Source organism: Phascolarctos cinereus, unplaced genomic scaffold (assembly GCF_003287225.1).
Source record: "Phascolarctos cinereus isolate Bilbo 61053 unplaced genomic scaffold, phaCin_HiC Scaffold_2;HRSCAF=192, whole genome shotgun sequence".
Classification (NCBI taxonomy): Eukaryota; Metazoa; Chordata; class Mammalia; order Diprotodontia; family Phascolarctidae; genus Phascolarctos; species Phascolarctos cinereus.
The window spans coordinates 60906173-60922764 of record NW_027555625.1 but is presented as its reverse complement, the minus strand read 5'-3'; the positions used below and the strand labels follow the sequence as shown (position 1 = coordinate 60922764).

The 16592-nt window shown below is 48.3% G+C and overlaps 1 protein-coding gene across 1 annotated transcript in view; it reads right to left on the bottom strand.

The window, feature by feature from the left end:
• SLC12A4 (solute carrier family 12 member 4) overlaps positions 1-11889 on the bottom strand; it is a 64129-nt gene extending 52240 nt beyond the window's left edge. Inside the window, 1 exon segment of the mRNA XM_020989300.2 lies at positions 11706-11889. Within this exon segment, the coding sequence (XP_020844959.1) occupies positions 11706-11829 (124 nt within the window). The 5' untranslated portion in view covers positions 11830-11889.
• Positions 11890-16592: the final 4703 nt, after the last annotated feature.

The window sequence follows — 16592 nt, the reverse complement described above, 5'->3', positions numbered from 1 at the left end:
ACACCCGATGTGTTCAGCCCCAGGTCCCAGAACAGAACGGCTCCCCACCCTGACACCTCCCCCAGTGACGTGGGCATCCCCAATGTTGGAGAGGAGAATCAAGTTCATTTCTAGACCAGTGGTTCTGAAACTTTTTTTAAATCATGAACACCTTTGGCAGTCTGGGGAAACCTCTGAACCCCTTCCCTGAATAACATTTTTAAATGTGTAACAAAAAACAGAGGGACTCAAGGGAAATCAACGGTTAATGAAAATAAAGACATGATTTTTGCCCCCATTCAGTCTCTGAAATTTACCCACAGAGCCCAGGTTAAGAACCCCGGTTCTAGACAGAGAAAGCCTGGAAGGCAATGAATCAGATGCACTCAGGGGAAAACAGCCAGAGGGCAAGGAGGGATGTGTCTGATACTCAAAGAGTCCCACTATCTGGCCAGCCATCTGACTCCTGGTCCAGATAAGAAGGGAGCAAACGGTGAAAGGCTTCTGGCTCGAATGGTCATACTAATCAATAATTAAACTGCAGCCAAGACATTTTATTCAGGAGGTTAAACAATTCAAAACGAGAACCATCTCCACTGTTTTCTTTGATCTCTGAGATGAGACAAACTATCCGTGCCTCAGGCTTTTACCAAGTCTCAGGCCACCAAGGTATTCACTTCTCTCTCTCTCTCTCTCTCTCTCTCTCTCATATGCCCCATGAGCAAGGGCCTGGGCATCTCCAGCTGGCACTGGGGCTTCCCTGGTCTGCTCCTCCAACTCACCCAGGAAATGCCTCAGCCGGAGCTCACACTCCCCTGACTCTCTGGGGGACAGGAAGACGAAGGGGGAGATTAACTTTGCTCACGCTATCGCCAACGCAGAATAAACTCTCAGTGTACACATGGTATCATACACTATGGATGAAAGGTTTCAGTCCCTGTGGGAAAGCACCAATCACCCCCACACCCTGGGTCAGTTTCGCTTTCCTCATTCTCCACGGCATAAAACACACTAGACCAGGGGTCCTTCCTAGGGGTCTGTGAATTTTTAAAAAATTTATTACTGTATTTCAATACAATTTATATCCTTTGTATTTTATATTACACATTTAAAAACACAATTGAGGGAGCAGGAGGTAGAAAACATGAACCCTCTTTGCCCACACAGAAGGGTACACAGTGCCACAGAGCTGCCCACAGAAAGCCCTGCAGAAATCAAAGAAGGGTCCTATCACCCCTTAGCCATGCTAGGGGTCACTGACCCAAGTTGCTTCACCTATGGAGCCCAGCAACATGTCAACATTCCGCTGGCATCTGATGAATATAAGAATGCTTTTGAAAGGTAGTGGAAAGGGCAGCTAGGTGGTGCAGTGGATAGAGCACCAGCCCTGGATTCAGGAGGACCTGAGTTCAAATCTGGCCTCAACACATATCACTTACTAGCTGTGTGACCCTGGGCAAGTCACTTAACCCCTTTGCCTAGCCCCCGCTACACACACAAAAAAAAGATAGTGGAAAGAGGGCCAGATTTGGAGCCCTGAGGCTCTCTCTCTGGGGCCAATCACCTAACCTGTGGGCCCTGGCTTCCTTCAAAGCCTCAGCTCCAGCCCCACCTGCAGAAGGCCTTTCCCAGTGCCTCTCTCCCTCCCCCAACACCCTCCTTTCTGAGATTCCCTTCAAGCACACTTGGTCATTGTTTGGGCCCCAAAGGCTCAGAGGGAGTATAAATAGCAATTGTTTCTGTTTTGGCCAGAAACCCCAAGGGTCTTCCCCTCCCAGATGGATTTTTTTTTTAGACTAAGTAAAAGAGGCCATTTTTTGTCTCGTTTCTTACCTAGCCTCAATCACAGAACGGGCATTGCCTTAGACAAACTGAGACCTGGGAAAGCCCTTAGCTTAAAAAGAGCACGGTCCCCCCACTGCATCCTGGGCCATCTCCAGTCATCCTGACCTATGTCTGGCCACTGGACCTAGATGGCTCCAGAAGAGAAAGCGAGGCTGGTGACTTTGCACAGCCCTCCCTCACTTCAATCCAATGCACTTGCTTATCAAGGCATCACCTCCCTGATGTCACGGTCCCCTTCTAGAATGGAAGGACAAACAACAACCCTTCATACACTTTGTATATATCATGGGTGTACCTAGTTATCCTCATGTCGCCTCTCCCATTAGAATGTAAGCTCCCTGAGGGCAGGGATTCTTTTGTTTTTCTTTTCATTCATTACATTTCATTCTTACCACAGTGCCTAGAATACAGTAAGTGCTTACTAAATGCTTGTTGACTCAGCTGTAAAATGAGGAGGCAGTGTTAGGAAGCCTAAGGTTCCTTCCTGTTCTAAATCGATGATCCTATAATCTGAAGGGTGACAGAACATTCCACAAAGTTTGGGGCAATCTCCCCAAATACCCAATAACATCCCCTTGCAACCAGTTCCCTTTTCCAGCTACGTGGAGGAGGTTGCTGACCTTTGGCCCGCTCCTAAGAGAGACCACGGCCATGCTTGGATTTGTCTGCCTTGACAGCTGGTCTTGGAATTGGATTTTCCATCCCTGAATCCTTACTGAGGACTGATCTTTAACAGGGATGAGTGACCAGGTAGCAAAAGGGTGCAGCCAACAGGTACCTGGTGCCCACTCACCACCCCCAAACAGGCAGGCAAAGAGCATTCTCCACCTGCCCCCAAGAAGTACTAGAATGCAAACTATATCCTCCTGCATGGGGCTGTACATAAAACACCTCTTCTCTCCCACAGTGGGGATATGCATAAGACATTCCTATCCTCATACGGATATGCAAATGATAATGATAGTTAATGTTTATAGAACACTTTAAGGTTTGCAAAGCACTTTACAAATATTAGCTTATTTGAGCCTAGCAACCCTGAGAGGTAAGCACTAATATTATCCCCACTTTACAGATGAGGAAACTGAGGCAGCGGTTACATGACTTGCCCAGGGTCACACAGCTACAAAGTGTCAGAGGCTGGATTTGAACCTACTACCCCACCTAGCTTCCCACTCACCCCCTTCCATCCCCACCCTGAATTAGTGGCGTGTAAATTCCCTAAATTAGTTCAAAAGATATCCTCTTTTCTGTTCCTCCTACACAGCCAGGCAAAGGACACACCTAACTGAGGTACAGGTATACAAAAAAGAACTTCCCCACTGACGGCCAGCAAAGTATATGCCTCCATATGGGTATATAAAGAACACTTATCCCGCTCCCTCTCTACCAAGTCCCTCCCTGCAATATAGATCTATAAAGATCACTCTCCTCTCTCCCCCAACTCCCCTACCAGGTGATTGGAATCTATACCATATAGCCACGTAAGAAGTAACCAACTTTCCAGTTTGTCAGAAACTAGGTAGAGACCAAACTCACACCATATGCAAGATAAGGTACATAACTTACACATAAAGGATGATATCATAGGCAAGATAGGGTAGCATGGAATATCTCACCTGTCAGATCTGTGGATTAGGGAAGAATTCATGACAAAACAAGAGATAGAGAGCATGATGGGATATAAAATGGGTAACTGATGACATTAAATTAAAAAGGATTTACACAAATAAAACCAATACAGCCAAGTTCAGAAGCAGGAAACCAGGGGAAAAAATCTGACAGTATGTTTCTCTGATAAAGGCCTTGTTTCTCAAACATATAGAGAAATGCGTCAAATTTATAAGAATATGGGTCATGCTGCAATTAATAAATGGTCAAAGAATATGAACAGGCAGTTTTCAGAAGAAGAAATCAAACTGTCAATAGCCAGATAAAAAAATAGTCTAAATTACTATTGATTAGAGAAACGCACATTAAAACAACTCTGAGGTACCACCTCACACCTATCAGATTGGCTAATATGACAAAACAGGAAAATGACAAATGTTGGAGGGGATGTGGAAAAACTGGGACACTAATGCACTACTGGTGGAGTTGTTAACTGATCTGGAGAGCAATCTGGAACTAAGCCCAAAGGGTTATAAAACTGTGTATACCTTCTGACCTAGTAACAGCACTGTATCTCAAAGAAAAGGGAAAAGGACCAATATGTACAAACATATTTATAGAAGCTTTTTTTGTATGTGGTAGCAAAGAACTGGAAATTGAAGGGATGCCCATCCACTGGAAAATGGCTGAACAAGTTGTGGTATATAACTGTGATGGGATAGTATTGTGCTATATGAAATGATGAGAAGGATATTTTCAGAAAAACCTGGGAAGACTTACATGAACTGATGCAAAATGAAGTGACCAGAACCAGGTCATTGTACACAGTCACGGCACTATCATATGATGATCAACTGTGAATGACTTATCTATTCTCAGCAATACCATGATCCAAGACAATTCCACAGGCCTTATGATGAAAAATGCTGTCTACCTTTAGAGAAAGAATGGATGGAGTCTGAATGCAGATTGAAGCATATTTTTCTTTTAACTTACTTTCCTAAGGGTTTTTTTTTTCGGTCTATGTTTACTTTTGCAACATGGCTAATAAGGAAGTATATTTTACATGACTGCACACATATAATCTATATCAAACTGCTTGCCTTCCCAAAGAGGGGAGAGAGCTAGGGAGAGAATTTGGAACTCAAAATTTAAAAAAATGAATGTTAAAATTGTTATTACAAGTAATTGCAAGGGACATTCTTGGTTAACTAGAGTTAAGAACCCCTGATTTAGGGTGACTGGGCTACGTCTGGGAAAAGAGGCACTGGGGGAATCTGGGCTTTTTCAGACCAACCCAGACACCAGTTTCCAGCTGTATGTGGAGTCCTGGAGAACCTGGCTTGCTTCTCAGTCCTCAGCAATTTAAAAAATGTTACAGCAGGTCTCAACATGTCTGTACCACCGACTGCTGCCTAAGACACACACCGCCGAGCCCTTCCTAGAGCCAGCACACCAGTCACCATGCTCCAGGCCTGCTGGGCAGGATGAGGGCATTCCAGTCATCCCATCCTTTGGGACACAGCCAGCCTCCTACTGTATCAGTTTACAGTGATGCAAAAAAGTCAGACCCCTTGCTTTCCATCCCCATATTTGTATAGCTCTTTGAATTCTTCAAGAGGGAAAACTGAGGCTCAGAGAGGGCAGGTAAGTCAGTCAACCAGCCTTTATTAAGTACTTACTATGCAAGAGACACACTACACTAAGTGCTGAAGATACAAAGAAAGGCAGAAATAGTCCCAGGACTCAAGAAACTCCATTACAACGGGGGAGATGACAACATGCCGACTACGTACACATAAAATACACGCAGGGTAAGAAGAAAGGTGATCTGGCATTAAGGGGGGCCTGGAAAGAAAGAAAGAAGAAAAGGAGGGTATGCAGGAAGAAGGCGTTTAGTGAAGAGGTGAAGGAAGCCAGGAGAGGGAGGCGGAGAGAGAGACCATTCCAGGCACGGGGATGAGGGACTAGACAATCACAGAATATCTGAGGGGAAGGAATCTGAGAGATCATTTAGCCCAGATCCCTCATTTAACAACGGAGGAAATTAAGGCCCTGAGAGGTAAGTTCCATAGCGAGCCAGGTGGGTAAGAGCATAGGACCAAGATACCCTGCCTCCTCGTGCAATCTTTTGGGCACCTGGGGTGGCAACACAAGGTGGTAAGGAGAGTATTGAGTTTGGAGTTGGGGAGACCTGTTTTCCAACCCTGGCTCTCCCATTTTCGACCTGAGTGACCTAGGACAGGTTATTTCGCATCTCTGGGCTTCAATCCAGTCCATCTATAAAAGGAGGAGGGTCCCCTGGGCTCTAAATCCTTAGGCTATGACTTCTTACCATGTAACCAGAGCGGAGGCAGCCTCCACCCAGCCCAGGGATTTGGGCCCTCGGGAGCAGCAGAAAGTCACCCTCTGATCACCCATGGAGCTGGGGTGATCCCCAAGGCTGATACCCTTACCTCTCAGTACCAAGTCAGAGACCCTTGGTCTGTTTGGCCATAAACACAAGGGCCGAGCAGCAGAGAGAGGGCAGAGAAACAGTGAGAAAAATTAATCCTTGGAGTTTTAAAAAGATTTCTGAGAAAGGGTAGCTAAGGGGCAGAGGCTAAATACCCTGGGAGGGGAAGGACAGAAGGTCGGGGGAACTTTAAGGGTGGAAGACACGATATGGAGGGTCCAGCAGGGAAAATGAAAGGAGGAAAGACCTAACTGGGCAAAGATACACGGTAGGGATGAGACACAGAGGGGGTAGACGCTACAAGGGAGGGGTCATGAGTGTAGGGGAGGATAAAGAGGACATAGAATGAGGCAGGGGGGACTGGCAGACAGTTTACCTAAGATAAGTCATCAATGTAGCCCCCTCCATGGCCCACATTTGGGGCTCCTCCCATCCCACTGCTGGAAGATAATTGGGTGTGGGGGCTGAGTCAGGGGTGCCTGCAAAAAGCTGACTAAAAGCTACTCACCATGAAGAGGGCCCTGGTTGTCCCCCATCAAGCCAGCTGCAAAGGTGCTCCCAAGGAGTGAGGCCTGGCTCTGGACTCCAGGCTCCCGGGAAGGGTGGAGGGGGGGCCCACTGGGCAGAGGGGGGTGTCATGCCTGGCTGGCTTCTCCCGGGCCAATCAGGCTCCGGAGGGTTTTAATCTGCACTCAGTGTGGGGTGGGTGTGAGGGATCAGAGTCAAGACCACACTTTCCCGGCTGGGCAGGAGGTAGTCACTAATGTGGGCTCAGGGACGAAGCAGAGGGGCAGGTTGGCTCAGGAAGAGGGGTGCTAGAGTAGGGGGTGGGGGACAGGAAAGCCTGGGCCCCAAAGCAAGGGTCTCCCTTCAGAGAACTCCCTCTCACCTGATTCCTGAATTAATTCTCTAAAATTCCTCCAGTTTCAGTTACAAGTCATAAACATTGGAAGACAGAGACAGAGCCCAAAGTCTCAGGCAGCCCAAAGCTCTACCTGCTAGGCCACCAGGCCCCTTCCCTCCCTAAGCCCTGGGCAGCAAGGGAGGGAAGGGTGGCCTCTCTCCCAGTGCCACACACAGCAGACGTGATCAGAATAAATGTTCTTTCCTCAGTGACAAAGGAATGAGGGACAGATTGTTCCGGCCTCTCAGACTTTGGGCCCAGCAGCCCTACACAAAACTTGGGGGGGGGTGTAAGGAGCTGGGGTTTGGGGGAAACAAGGAGGTGAGGAAGGAACCATGTACCACCAACACTCAATCCAGGACAGTCGCCCAGTCTGAGTCCTGTTTGCCCAAGTGGCCTTGAGACAGTAACAGTCCTATGACCTCAGTTTCAATGGCATATGTCCTTGGAACAGAACCCAGGCTAGTTACCGACACATCCCCAAGATGCCAGACACCTCAGTGACACATATCCCCATACATATCACTGACACATCCAGAGGACACAGAGCTAACACAAAGCCTGGGGAAACATTTCCAACCCAACAGAAGGAGGGGTCCCCAAAAGAGGTTGGGGGGAATCAGGCCATGGGAGTGAATCAACTAACTAACCTGCCAGGGTGCTAGGAAAGCCTGTTGGGATGGTTTTGTGCCCTAGGCCCAGATAATTCAGTGTCCGTAGTCCATCGGTCTCGTTGGAGAGGGAAGAACAGGGACAAGGTCAATGTGCCAGGCCAGATTTTGATGCCCAAAGAGAGCACAGAACAACAGCTCCCAGAGGCTCCTTACCCATTCACACATGTTTGCACTGATCCCTGGGAAGCACTCAGGTTACAGGTGTTGCTGCTCCCCAGGGAGTCACACTTCTGATGCAGAGGTTAAACGTTAGTCCCCTTTCCCTGTGCCCCACTTTGATGGTGCTGGGAAAACAGGATGAAGCGGCTGCTCTGAGAACTGTGCAGCAACCGAGACCTTGGGGACTGGAATTGTTCCTCCAGCCCCTCCCCTTTGAAACAGAATCAAGGAAGATGGTCGGTTTAAGGCCAAAAAGGGGTGGGGGTGCGGGGGTGTGTACAGTATACAGAGGGCCAATGTGGCACAGGGCACATAAACAAAGGAACAGTAATAAGGTACGTCCCCCCTCCGAATCTCTCTCCCCACCACAGTGGCCTGTGTCCCACATCCAGAGGCTTACTTCAGACTTCTTTACCTGTCACCCCTATCCAATCCAGCACAAGACACACCCTTATATACTCATTCATACTAAAGTGTCAATGACTACCAAGAGCAATGTACTTAGAGTCAAAGGGACAGAGGTTTACATCCCCTGCCACTGTTTAAGCACAACATTTAACCTCTCTCTGAAACTCATTTTCCTTTTTTGAAAAATGAAGATGCTGATAGTGATGTCTAAAGCCTATTCCATTAAGATATATTTGCATTCTCAAAGGGGGGAAAAAGGCCTTAGTCAATCCCATAGGTATAGTGGGGCATTCAGGAACGGTATGTGATGTACAGATCCCAAGTGAAAGTCTTGTGTGCTAAAGTATGTATGAAGATGAATGTATGTAGAAATCCTTGATGAAGGAGCGCGCGCATGTGCGTGTGTGTGTGCGTGTGTGTGTGTGTGTGTGTGTGTGTGTGTGTGTGTGTGTAGGAGGTGTTGCGGGCACACCAGAAGATACGTGGGAAGAGGGAGAGATATAAGTTGAGCCTGGAAGTTGCAGAAGGAAACAGGAGTCAGAGAGGGATGACCCTTGCCCTGTTTCTCATAATATTTATTCCTCCTTCCCTAAAACCCTCTCACATGTACATGACTACATAAACATGCATTCATATGCACATACATGCACATTTGTGCAAATACGCTTCTCCAATTGAGAAATTAATTTATGACCGCCATACACAAGACACTGTGCTAGACACTGCTTGGGAAAGGATGATTCAAAGATCCCTGCCCTTAGGGCACTTGTAAGTTGGGAAGGTCCTAAAGACCTACCTCAGGAGGAGGATAACAAACACTGTCTATGATCTAAGCCAAGTCTGGGGTATAGACAGCCAATGACGAGGCAGCTAGGTGACGAAGTAGATAGAACACTGAGTTCAAATCCAGCCACTGACCCCTACTATGTATTACTAAGGAAGTCACTTCACATTGCCTCAGTTTCCTTGCCTGTAAAATGGGGATGATAATAATACCTACCTCCCAGGGTTGTTATAAGGATCAAATGAGATCATATTTGTAAAGAACAAGGTGCCTGCCACATAGAAGGCACTTAATTATTTGCTCTCATTCCCTTTCTCCAGTGGTACAAGAGTTTAGAGAAGTGCCCACAGAGGAAGTGGGATCTGAGCCAGACTTGAGGCGGAATAGAATTCAGATGGGCAGAGAGGAGGGGGAGGCCTTCCAGACAAGAAGAAGATGAGCATGAGTGAAACTGAAGAAATGGGTCTGGCATATGTTTCCAGAGGGCAGCAAGGTGGGGTAGGAAAACAGAGTAGTAGGTGGCACAGTGAATAGAGTTCTGGCCTTGGAGTCTGGAGGACCTGAGTTCAAATCTGGCTTCAGACACTTAACACTTACTAGCTGTGTGACCCTGGGCAAGTCACTTAACCCCAACTGCCTCACCAAAAAGAGTAGTCAAAAAAAAAAAAGTGGGGTAGGAAGGAAAGAGAGGGAGGGAAAGAAGGAGGGGGAGAGAGAGGGAAAAAGAAGAGGAGGGAGAGAGAAGAGGAGGAGTGAGGGAGAGATTGACATAGTGAAGTAAACTTTAAGTCAGTATGGGCCAGCTAGAATGCCAGATTATTGGTTGAGGACAGAAGACCTGGATTCAGGTTTGACTCCAACATTTAACAGTCATGTAATTATAAGGGAGTCAGAATCTCTGGATATCACCTTTTTCACCTGTAAAATGGGGATAACAATAGTGACACTATTTAGCCCACATAATCTTTGGGAGGAAAGTGCTTTATTTGTAAAAATTAAAGGGCTATGGAAATGTGAGCTATTTTTCCTTTCTTTGTATACCAAACACTTGGTACAGTATCTGACAGTGTAAGATTTAATAAATTACATCTCATTCAATCCTTACAACAACCCTATGAGGTAGATGGTTAGTATCCCCATTACACAGTTGAGGAAAGTGAGGCCAGCAGAAATTAAGTGACTCGTGCAAGGTCAGACAGCTAGTAAGCATCTGAGGCAGGATTTGAGCTCAGGCCTTCCTGTCTCCAGGCCCAGACCACTACCAACCGCTGACTGACTGACTGAAATGGAAAGCTATTGAAGACTTAGGAGCAAAGGAGCAACTCAACACCTAGATGTAAGCAGTATTTTGGGAATATTAGTCTTGTTTGTAGGCAGATTGATCACTGAAGGGAGAGAAAGGCAAAGCACCCAGGCCTGACAGCTGGGAAACCTCCACATTCAGGACAGCGAAGAGGGCCAGAAATTCCAAGAGCCTAGCAGAGTGATAGCAGCACAGGATTTAAAGTTAAAGGCTCTAGGTTTGAATCCTGACACACTCTCTGAGTGACGCTGGGTGAATCATTTAGTGTCTGGCACGTGGTAAATGTTTAATATATGCCTGATTGATTGGAGTTTCCAACTTTTCTACCTCTGTAAAATGACGAAGGAGGGGTAGCTTGGATCAGGGGTTCTTAAATTTTTTGTCGTAGGTACTTTATCAGTCTGGTTAAGCCTATGAACCCCTTCTCAGAATGTTTTCAAATACATTAAATAAAATACAGAGGATTACAAAGGAAATCAATTCTATTGAAATAAAGTTATCAAAATGTTTTTTTTTTAAACCAAGTTCATGGACCTCATATAAAAAAAACTCTTGGACTTCTAGATAATCCCTAAGTAAGCTCCCTTCCAGCTGGAAAGCTAAACTCCTTCGGTCTTAGGTAAGAGGAGACTTTCAGAAAGAAGGGGTGGTCAACACTGGGAATCTCACCCGGCACTGCTGGCCTCACTGGCCACTCACTCTCCCGGCCAGGCAAAGAAGACAATACACAAACAGTTCGGCCGGCAGGTAAGTTACCCCGGGGGAATGTGATTCACACCCAAAGCTGGGGGCGGGGAAGAAAAGAAGGCAGACAGTCGAGAAAGTCCTCCCGAGCCTCGGGAGCTCTCCCAGCCCTGAGGACACCAGAACTGAAAGTTTTAAAAGTTTAGGAAAGGAAGTGGAAGGCTGGGAAGGGGGTGCCCTAGGGCTGGAAGATTGGAAAGGGGGGGGGCACGCCGGCCAAACAGCCTAGCCGGAAGCTCCCGGACCCCTCCCCGCTCCAGCGGCCCGCAGAAACTTCGGCCCCGAGACACCGGCCCGCGCCCCGGCGCAAACTCCGGAGTCGGATCTTGCAGGCCGGCCCGGGCCGGCCCGCGCCACGTCCGCAGCCCCTCCCTCTCTCGGCCGCCCCCACCCCGGGTGGGCGTGTGTCCGCGGGATGAGTGGATCCGCCGGGTGGGTCTGGAAGCACAGAGGCGCGCGTGCTTCCGCTGGGGTGTTCGAATGACTTGTTATATCTGTGTGTGTCCCTGCGTAGACGTGGATCTGGTGTCTGAGTGTGTGCGTGGGTCCGAGCAGGGGAATGTGCTAGGAGCGGGACCCTCCGAGGCAGCGTGTAAGGGGATGTAAATGTGTGGAGAGCAGGTTCATGCGCCCTGCGTGGGTAAGTGGGTGGGTGAACGGCCCGGGCTCGGAGTGGGGACGGGCGAAGTGTCTTTGTGTGGATGCACACGCGCCTACGCGGCGGCGGCGTGGGTCAGTGTCAGGGCGTGCAAATGTGGGCGCCGCGGGGGAGAGGCAGAGTGTCAGGGCGCGTGGGAACTAGGGTCGAGGGGCAGGGGAGGGGGCCGGGGTCGCGCTCTCACCGTCCGAGCCCACCGAGTCCTCGGCGTCCCCGAGTTCGCGGTAGTCCACCCAGCTCAGTCCCTCCAAGTTGTCGTAGTCGCCCCGGCGCGGCCCCTCCACGGGCACCACGGTGAAGTGCGGCATCCCCACGGCGGCTCCGGCCCCGGCGCCGGCTCCCCACGGCCCCGCGCGCCCCGCCCCGTCCCGGCTTCCCTCCCGCATTCCTCCCCCGTGCGCTCACTTCCTCCGCCCGTCCCCCGCCCGGCCCGGGACCGCCCAGGGGGCCGGGGGACCGGGGGACAGCGGGGGCGGAGGGGAGGGGGAGCGGAGGAGCGGCGAGGAGGGGGCGGAAGGGGCGGGGTGGAGGAGGAGGATCCCGGGCGGGCCGACCCTCCCGCTGGGCTAGGGGGGCTGCCCGCCCAGGGTCCGAGGCCCCCCCCCTCTGCACCCCGGGCGGGGCTGTGCTGGGCTAGGGGGAGCTGCCCCCCCGGGGTCCTAGCCCGACCCCCCACCCCCCCATCCCGCTCCGGTTCCGGGCTGGAATTAGCTCCCTGGGAGAAATGGACCGGGGTGGGCGTGGGGCCAGGATGGGGAGTAGGTTCTTTATTTAGGTCCTTGCTTCGTGGGGCCTTGGAGAAAGTGTTGGGTTTGCACAGGAGACCGGGACTCAAATCCTTACTCGTCCAGTCACTACCTATACATAGTCTATGTGGAGCCCTGTGTGACTGTGGTGTCCTTCTGTAGAAGAGGAGGTTGAACCAGTACAGGATCTCAGAGGTCACTTCCAGCAGCTGTCAAAAGGAGCCTCTTTCCAGGGGGACCCCCATGACCTGAACATGACCATGTTTCACCCACCTGCTCCCTTACTGGGTACCCACCTCCAGGGCTGGGCTTTGGTTTCCTTTGGGGCTTCCAATGGCTCTTCCCCACCACAAATGCTCCAAGAAACCCATGTGTCCCCAGGAGGCAGGGGCTTCCAGTGACGCAGCCCCATCCCTAGGCCATGGACACTGAACACTGCCAGATCTCTGGACAAGGCTGTTCTCTTTAGGTCTCTGCTCCCAACTCTGCCTGAGACCAGCACCTCCTTGAAGGCCTAGCTCAGATACCATCACCTCCGTGAAGTCTTCCTTGATTGTCCCAGTTGAAAGCCTGAAAGTCTGTACCACTCATTTGGCATTTAACATAGACTTGTATTATAGTTATCTGTACATCATAAACTCCTTAAAGGAAGGTACTGAATATTATTCTACTATCACTCTGTAGGTATGTAATAAATATTGAATGCATACTATCTCTGGTGCCCACTTTCTTAGCCCATTGAATACTTTCCACACATGGACAGAATTATGCAGGGTCTACCTTTATAGGTCACAGATAGAAGGGATATCCGAGGCCATCTATAGTCCCACCTCCTCATTTGACAGTTGAGGAAACCAAGGTCCCCCAGATCATGAGCACCGTAGGCAGGATTTGAACTCAGGCCTGTCAATTTCTGAGTCCAGAGTTCCAACTTTCCACTTCATCAGGCCTCCTTCCCTTAGGAATTCCTATCCTTGTCTACAGCCCTTCACCACCACCTTATAAAGCTTTGGCAGGTGGTAGGAGGAAAGAGAAAAGAGGAAAAGAAAATTGATTACAACCATGAAGCTTTGCCCACCTCTCAGAAGATCAGCTGTCCCCTTTCTGCTGATAACCAAATCCACACTTCTCATAGAAATCACACAGTTTTAGAACTGGGAAGATTTAAAGCTGAAGTGGACCTAAGACTGTCACCTAGGCTAATCTCATTTTCTAGATGAGGAAACAGTCCCAGAGAGGTTAAGCAGCTTCTCCAGGGTCACACAGGTAGAGCCTCTGCTGATTTTGAATTATTGCTGTTCCACTATGGCACAGGGAGCTGGGCAGGTGCTCCAGTCCTGAATCTCCAAATGCTTATAGGTTCCACATCTCCAACTCAACGTTCTAATGTCAAATCCATTTTCTCATAACACAGGTTCTTCCTCCCAACATCCTCTGTCTCTGTCAGTGGCATCACCATTTTCCAGGTCACTTAGGATATAATGCCTAGAGATAGCTTTGATTTCTCCTTCCTTCCCTCTCTATGGATTCTTATTCAGTCATTCATTGGATGGATCACTCGAGTTCAAAGCCCATTCATGGTTTCCTATTGCCTACAACACAAAATATAAAATTCTTAGCCTGGCATTCATACACCTTCTGAGTCTGGTGGTACCCCTGCATCCCTAGCCTCATCTCCCATGGCTCCCAAGTGTCTTACTATGATCCAGCCATACTAGGCTGTCTCTTCAATCTTCTGAGGGGTATCCTTTATTATTCTATCTCTGCCTTTGCTAATGCCATTCCTTAGTTCCAGTAGTAATTTCTGTCACCATCACACCCATCCCCACCTGCCTTTTGAAATCCTGGCCATTCATTTAAAGCCTGGTTCCAAAACCTTTGCTTTCTCTGACCTTCCTAATCAATAATGACCTTCTTACCCCTCACCCTTCTCTTGTGCAATTGTCACGTATTGTTTTCTAGCCTAGAGAGGCACTGTGGACATAGGGCCAAACCTAGAACCTGCAAGACCTGGATTCAGATCCTATCCCTGACCCTTATTAGCTGTATGACTCTGAGAAAGTCACTTACCATCTTTGAGCCTCAATTTCCAAACATGTGAAATGGGGATAATAATACCTGTAATACCTCATGGGGTTGTGAAGCTCAAATGGGATAACTTATATAAAGCAATTTGCAAGTATTGAAATGCTATGTAAATATCAGATCCCACCCCCACCCAACCCCCCAAAAAGTTCTTGATGTGTAAAGGTCAACTGTTATTATTGCCATCTGTCATGGCCAGAAATAAGACTAGCTGACACAGATGTGGATGGGTTTCCATCTGGCTCAGTGGAAGGACTCTCCACATTAAGAAACTCTTATGTAGATCCATCATACAGCCCAAGTTATCAGCACATGTGCCAAATCCCCACCTCCTAGATTTTGAGCTCCATAATGTCAGGGGATGCATTTCATTTACTCTGTATCTTCCCAGTGCCTAGCACAGGGGGTGGCACACAGTAGGTATTCAAGTGTTTGTTGAAATGCTAAAAGCCTACTGTATCCAAGGTCCTATGCCAGGGGATTGTGGGAGATGCAAAAAATCATAAATGGGACCTTGGAGGTAATCTAATACATTTTACTGGGGCAGAAACTGAGTTTGAGTGAGATTAAGTGATTTGTCCATGTTTGCCCAGCTATTAAATCTTAGAGCCAGGACTTAAAAGTCCTGTCTTCTGACCCCAAGTCCTGTTCTTCTTGCCCACAAAGACACTTCAGGTGCTTACATTTTAAAAGTTTACAATCTAGTTAAAAAGATAAGATAAATGCTGTGTAAAGATAAGTAGCTATACAAAGTAGTATAGAATGATGGGGCACATGAGATGATAAATACTGGAGTTCAGAGGAGGAAGAAATCTTTTCTGATCGAGATGGTTGAGAAGGTTCAGAGAAGATGTTGAATGTAAACCAGGCTTTGAAGGTTGGGCCAGATTTACAGCTAGAAAGGCTACTGTCTTAGAGGCCACTTAGTCACAGGATCATAGGCTAGAGGTGGTTAAATGACTTGTCCAAGGTCACACAGATGGTGTCATAGATTGCTTGGATTCAGACGAGCAGCGAGAAAGGAGAGACATGTCATGTAGGGAGACTGCCATGAGGGAAGGCAATAAAGCACAAATCAGACAGGGAACAAGGGACACCTGTCTGGCTGGAGCAAAGGGTCCTCTCAAATCAAACCCCTACTCTAATACTAAGTTATTTATGTTGGTCTGTGGAGTGCAGTTTCATTTTCATATTTTAATGTGAAGATTCTGGAAATTAAATTTGACTGAGGCTATTTGGGCCTCTAGTGAAGGTTTGCCCACAAGCCCTGATGTGAATTCTGCTTGTTTTTTTTTTAATGTGTATAGCAATTTGTTCATTCTTTGAGCTTTCAAAAAAAAAGCCTGTGCTTGCAGGGATAGTTAGGCTGGTATCAGATAGTGACATTCTCATGTTGGCTTTGTGGAGTTGATGAGATACACTGTGAAGGTACAACTTAGGACTTAGAAAAATTCTCTGGTTACCCATCTTACCCCTCTGTTTAACAGCTCCTAGCCTTCTCCTCTACTCTGGGGATGGGTATTATCAACTTGAGGATGGTGCAAAGCAGTATACTTATATTGGGTATTGTATGATCTCTTCTTTCCCAGGAAGGGCAATGCTGGGGGGAGGAGCAGTACTTGCCTTCCTCCAAGATAAGCCCCTACTATACCTTGCATGCTATGGAGAGCAGCCCCAGGTCTTCTGAAAGACCCTGCCCAGTTGGCCCCAGAGGACTGCACAGGGCTGAAGAATGTGGGAAGTGGGAAGAGAAAACATAACTTGGGAAGTTTTTCCAAGCTGCTTGACCTATAAGAAGTACTATATAGACAGTAGGTTCTGCGCCTAGGTACCTGGTGTGGCAAGATGTAAGATTGTAGAGTCACCCCTTGGGGATAAAGACCCAATTGGAAGATGAGGCGGAGGTGTGCTTCTAATCACAGAGTAAACTTCTGTGAGGTCAGAGGTCAGAAAAAAACTGTGGCACAGGGAGGAATCTAGAGCAGAGTCCTTTGTTTTTCACTGTGTTAGGATGACATACAGAGGGGTAGTATGTTTCCAGCCAAGACTAGGGACCTATGGAGTAAGCTTTGCAATTCCAAGCCCTCCCTCTGATGGGAGGCTTCCTATGAGAAGACCAAACTACTGAGACCAAAGGAATGGGAGGCAATGGTGGGGAAAGGTCATTGACACCATCTGCTGGAGAACTGTAGGGCAGAGAGGCTGCCTAACACTATGGCAGCACTGGGCTTGAGAGTAGC